Source organism: Nicotiana tomentosiformis, chromosome 2 (assembly GCF_000390325.3).
Source record: "Nicotiana tomentosiformis chromosome 2, ASM39032v3, whole genome shotgun sequence".
Lineage (NCBI taxonomy): Eukaryota > Viridiplantae > Streptophyta > Magnoliopsida > Solanales > Solanaceae > Nicotiana > Nicotiana tomentosiformis.
The window spans coordinates 192,883,210-192,889,485 of record NC_090813.1 but is presented as its reverse complement, the minus strand read 5'-3'; the positions used below and the strand labels follow the sequence as shown (position 1 = coordinate 192,889,485).

The 6,276-nt window shown below is 40.7% G+C and overlaps 1 protein-coding gene across 1 annotated transcript; it reads right to left on the bottom strand.

Annotated features, from left to right (window-relative positions):
- Nucleotides 1-5,324: 5,324 nt before the first annotated feature.
- Nucleotides 5,325-5,849, bottom strand: LOC138906314 (uncharacterized). The gene has a single exon (XM_070194849.1). It carries the CDS (start codon nt 5,847-5,849, stop codon nt 5,325-5,327), a length of 525 nt encoding a protein of 174 aa, XP_070050950.1.
- Between the last annotated feature and the right edge of the window lie 427 nt (nt 5,850-6,276).

Sequence of the window (6,276 nt, the reverse complement as noted above, 5' to 3'; positions counted from 1 at the left end):
TGAGATATGTTTAGCTCGTGGAGTTACTTTTTGGTTCTTTTTTTAAATCCTAACTAATGTTGTTGCTTATATAAGTGAAGCAACAAACAATAGTCACACATCAGTGGTCAACCAGCCTTAAATCTGCTTTATAGGTTGGACCTGGTTTACCTAAAATTTAATTTTAAAAGGAATCCAAGCAGAATTTATAGGCCTAGGATATAATTTGTCGTCAAAGACATACTCTTCTACTTCTAGATTAAGTCAAATATTGTGGTGTACATCTTTCACGATAGTTTTAGCTAGACTAAAGAGCCAAATTAATATTGTACCTCATGTGTGTTATCATAGAAACTAAAGGTCCACCAAACTATATAGAGAACCATAGAACACACACAACAGTTAGTAGATAACACAATAGAGTTTTACGTGGAAAACTCCCAGCTCATGGGATTAAAAACCACGATCTACACTCGTAGGATTTCAATTTCACTACTGAGCAAACTTCAGATTACAAACTATTGTAACCTAGGAATTAACCTCTTAATCCCTCACTAACTTGTAATAACTCTATTACAAGCCCCTTTGTAATAACTCTATTACAAAGCTTTCAACTCAACTAACTCTAGCCAAGACACAAACACAAGGTTTATGGTTTTACAAAAGGTTTCCTATACAATGCTTCTAACTAAACTAAGTAGGAATTACAAGTAAATCACTTTAACAAAGATACAACATAACTAAGGACATATAATGACTTAATGCAGAAAACAGGTCATTCGTTATGTTGTTCTTTGTTCTTGACGCCTTGAATATCACTTACGAGTTGGCAACACACTTGAGAGGAAGCTTGATGACATCTGGAATGTGCAAGTGTATTGTTTTTCCTTTGCTTCATGTTAATATTACATAATTTATTTCACTCGAATGATGTAAGCATGTTTGGTACAAGGGCATTCCCCATAAAGTGATCGGTGCACTGTATGTACTATTACGTGTGTGCTGAGGCACAGTTGCAGCCACTTTACAATTGTGGGGAGCTGACTGGTACAGTCAGCAAAGGGAACTGATATCTATCTGTTTCCTCTATTATTTCTTTGACTCTGAGTGTTGGAACATGTCCCTGACTTGAGACTTGTTGATCTTGAGCACTTTGAGGATGTGGAGCAGGTTCCCCATCTGGTTCTTAACATTACGTTTGTTAGATCATCAAAACATAACAAAACACATAACTTATCAATTTTTTCCTTTTTGATGATGATAAACTTGTAATTGAAATTCCCTCTGAGAACCAGAGCACTATAAATAACACCAAAAAAATCGTATTCCCCCTGAACCTGTTTCCCCTTATGTTCCCCCTCAATTACTTTTCTCCCTTTTGGCATCATAAAAAGATTAGTAATAGATAACACACAAAAAGAAGCCTAGCAAGCTTTAACTCATGTCACATGTGTGCACACAAACATGACTAAAGAGTAAAGACAGAGCAGAAGATGAGAGGATGCATAGCAAAAGGACATGAGAGTCATTAACTATGGAAATAATTAGGGAGCAGTGCTGTTTGTTACACAATCATCCACAAAATAAAACAAAAAAGGTACCAGCCACTAAACATATCCACAAAAAGGAGACCAAAACAGAGGACCGACAACTTGAACTTGACACTTGGAAGGGAACAAATTTAAGGAGCACTGGAAGGGGGAGGCAGATATGAAGAGGCAAGAGTTCTAAGGAGGATATCCATTCGAGCATTTGTGGACCCTTGCTCAGTGAGTAACCTCTCCTTTAGGTCCTCAACCTATTTCCTGAGATCAATATTCTCATTGGTCAGACGGGCAACTTCTGCGCCTTGTGTGCTGCTAGAACCAGGTGTCTCCTGGGCCTGACTAAGCTATCCCTCAAGGATAACATTGCATGCCTTCAAATTCCTTATCTCTTCATTGGCAATGTTCTGAGCTTCAATCAGTTGAGATATAGTGGAATTGCTGCCAACCCCTCCTTTCTTATCGATGCACTCACACTCTTCTAAGGTGGTCTTGGAGAAGGTCTGCTTGCGAGTACCCACTGTAGCATTTCCCAAAGGGACTTTCAAGAACTCAAATACTTTGGTGAATATCCCATGATTACCATCCTTGAAATCTGCCCATGATTACCATCCTTGAAATCTGCCACTTTTTTATGTGCTCAATCATGATACCCGGCAGATTGATAGTGGAGTATGCATCTAGTACTTCCATGAGGAACGAATCTGCTCATGACGTAATGGAACGCCTTTCTGCACGAGGGAGCAAAACCTTGTTCACCATCTCGAATAACAGCTGGTACACTGGAAAGTGGGCCTTCTTGTGTACCCGTTCCCCTTGCTGTACTGCATCATCCTTCAAAATGGCATTTCTGAAGAACAAGTTCCCTCAATGGAGGATATTCCGTGAGTAGGCACTCCCAAGATGGTTCCCAACACAGCCTCATCCATCACAAAGTCAACACCATTCACCTTCATGCAGATGTTGTCATCCTCGACTATGAAAAAGTCGGCGTAAAAACTGCGCACCTCTGCATCATACATCTTAGAACTCTCATTTGTGAACAAATGTGTCCACTGTTGAAAGTCACAAATATCAACCAGTTGGCGTATTTCTGGCATGTCAAGAATATCAGGGGCAAATGTTCTGCCCCACAGCACCTTCTGGTTTCTCAGATTTTCCCTTCCTTCATTCTTGGCCACACCCACCTTGGCCTTCTTGGAGGAACCATGTTCCTTATTGGCACCAGCCTTCCATTTCACTGATTTTCTCACACTTTTCTCTTTCTATGCAGATTTCTCAGACACCTTCTCAGACACAAATTTCTCAGACACTTTCTCACCAGACTCCTCAGCCACTTCAACATTGCTAACCTCTATCACTCTCACAGATGACTCTTTCCCAAACTTTAACAGTAGGTTTCTTAGATGACTTACGAATTAAGGGACTAGGTTCCTCCTCCACCTCGTCATCAACATCAACAACAAGTGATGTAGGAATTACCTCTTCATGTACTAACTTTCCACCCTTCACCAACCTTCTCCTCTTTTTTCTTTCTTACTTTTCTTCAGAGCTGACTTAAGAGCTTCCTTCTTTTGCAGCCTAGTAGTAGTTCTTTTAGGAGTGGGCGTTTTGGGAGTTGCCCGTCTACTCCTAGCACTAATAAATCTTGCAAGATCCACATTGTCATAGTCTTCTTCACTACCTTTATTCTCTTCCTCAGATAGAGATCTCATCTCAGGAGCAACAATGGTCAATGGCTCAGCATAGAAATGAGGAGAGGGAGCGGGATCAATACTGACCTGGGATTCTTTTGAAGAACGGGGGGTTTCATCCCAAGTAGGAGCAGAGGGCTCCTCTTGGGCGGAGGGATCATATCCCTCATATGGTTCCCCAGTAGTACTTTCAGGTGCCAGATTTTCGACAGGCACCAGTTCCCTACCCTCTTCCTATAGACTATCACCTTCCCCCTGAGACCCATTAGTTTCAGACACACCTTTATAACCACCAACCAAACATCACTTAGCAGCTATTGACAATATATTCTCTATGGCCTCTTGTTCTTTTAACCCCAAAGTAAACTTAGAAGGCACATGAGGAATATTACTTGTAGGATCTGCAACATTCAAATCGAGACCTGGGGTAGTCATTGCTCATTCATCACCAGTATGAACCACACCTTGTTGTACCTCATAACTCTCTTCCAAAATCAGACTGGAAGCTTCCTGATTTTCTTCTCCCTCTACTGTTTCTCCCTCATCCATTTTTTCCGGCGAGGCAGGGGGTAAGGTCGTAGCCACAAACCTCTTGGGATTCGAAGTTTTGCAACTCCGATGAGAACCAGGCTTGATTGGGTTGGAGAAGAGGCAGTGGGTGGTTGGGAATCTTGCATAGGGTTTGGACTGGGTGGAGTAGGGTACTTAGACTCTGTCACTGATGCTTTAGGAGATGAAGACACAGTGGGGATGATACTGGGGATATTTGAGGCTTCGAGATTCTCAGACATTATGGAGTGTAGTGAGAGTTTATGAAAGAAGAGAGTGTTTGGTTGTTGAGAGAAAAGGGAAATTTTGGCTTTTGATGTGAACAGTTGTGAGAGTGACAAAGTTTAGGTTTATTTAAAGGGGGTGAGGGACCGGTAAGGAACATGTATTGATTTTCTGGGTAGATGAGTCGTTTTGTAATGGGTAGGACGCTTGGGTTCTAAAAAGGAAAAAAGGAGAAACTGACATTTTAATGATGTGGCACCTTTTTAGCCGTTTAAAAAGTTGTGCATGAGAGTACAAAGGAACTACTAACCTATGTCAAAGGAACCAGGTTCCCTGACAGATTTTGTAAATGTAAACCTCATCCTTTTACCAAAGTGCAATATCATTAGATCCTTGTTTGCTCTGTAATCGCCATGCGTGTCTACCTGTAACGGTATAAAAATGAGTTAGACCTTGCTAGAAAATACTTTTAGCTGTTTTACATGTTCATTTCTTTCATAGCCAATCATCGAGGGACCAGGTTCTCAGCTTGATTTTATCAATCCAAGTGTCAAATGATTCTTTTCAAAGTGCTCTCTACTCAGTGCTTTGGTGAAGATGTTTGTAATTTGATCTTCTGTACTGCAAAACTTCATGCAGATAAGCCCCTTTTCAACATTGTCTCTGAGAAAATAATGTCGCACATCAATGTGCTTTGTTCTCTTATGCTGAACTGGGTTCTTTGACATGTTTAGAGCACTGGTGTTATCACACAATAGTGGCATACAATCAGAAAATACGCCAAAATACTCTAACTGTTGCTTGATCCACAATAATTAAGCACAACAAGAGGCAACTGCTACATACTCAGCTTCTGTAGTTGAAAGAGCCACTGAGTTTTATTTTCTTGTACCCTATGAAATTAGACATGATCCTAGAAAGTGTGCCATGCCATAAGTGCTTTTTCTATCCACCAGATAACCAGCATAATCAGCGTCAACATACTCGATCAAGTCAAAATTATCTCTTGAGGGGTAGTAGAGAACCAGGTCCTACGTTCCCTTTAGATATCTCAGGATTCTCTTGGCAGCCTTTAGACGAGATTCCATTTGATTGAAACCTGGCACATAGTTCTACACTTATGACATAAGTCATATACTCTTGGCTTGTTGGAGCTTCCCTTCTTTGGAAAACCTCCATTTATGCGGACCATCCTCTGAAATCTCTTTGTCAAGTAAGCCATATCAGCATCCTCACCACTTGATTCATTGTTGTCTGTCTTGAGGACCAGGTTCTTCTCCCTTTTGGGCTCTCTTCTCTCATGATCCTTTTTCTTCTTAATTTCATAAGTTTTCTAGTTACCAATGAGTTCATCAATGATTAGCTTTTGTAGATCTTTTACCTCCGTAATAGAATTTACTTTGCTTTCCGAGGAACCAGGTAATACGCTGAGTATTTTCCTGTCAAGTTTGTTCCTTGGAATGATTTTTCTCAGAGAATGGAGCTCATTGATGATAGAGGTAAAGCGAGTGTGCATGTCCTGAATGGACTCATCGTCCTTCATATTGAAGAGTTTATACTCAGTGGTTAGCATATCAATCTTCGACTGCTTGACTTGAATTGTCTCTTCGTGTGCTGTTTGGAGAGCTTCCCAGATCTTCTTGGCAGATTGACAAGCAGAAATCCTGTTGTATTCATCTGGCCCAATGCCACAGACGAATATTTTCTTTGCTCGAAAGTTCTTCTCTATAGCCTTGCGGTCAGCATCGCTGTATTCCTTCCTAGTCTTGGGAACTGTCACTACTGGTTCCCCAATGGTTTTCATAGGAACGAAGGGACCATCGCAGATAACATCCCAGAGCCTTGAATCTTCAGCCATGATAAAATCATGCATCCTTGTCTTCCACCATCCGTAGAATTAGGCATTGAATCTTGGTGGTCTGTAGGTGGATTGACCTTCTTCGAAGTTTGGTGGAGCAGCCATGAGGATCCTTTCTAGGTGTTAGCCTAATAGAAAGAACCCGCTATGATACCAATTGATAGAAACTAAGGGTCCACCAAACTATATAGAGAACCAGGTTCTCTATTAGTTCCCACAGAACACACACACACATAGTAGTTAGTAGATAACACAATAGAGTTTTACGTGGAAAACTCCCAACTCACGGGATTAAAAATCACGACCTACACTCGTATGATTTCAACTTCACTACTGAGCAAACTTCAGATTACAAACTATTATAAACTAGGAATTAACCTCTTAATCCCTTACTAACTTATAATAACTCTATTACAAGCCTCTTTGT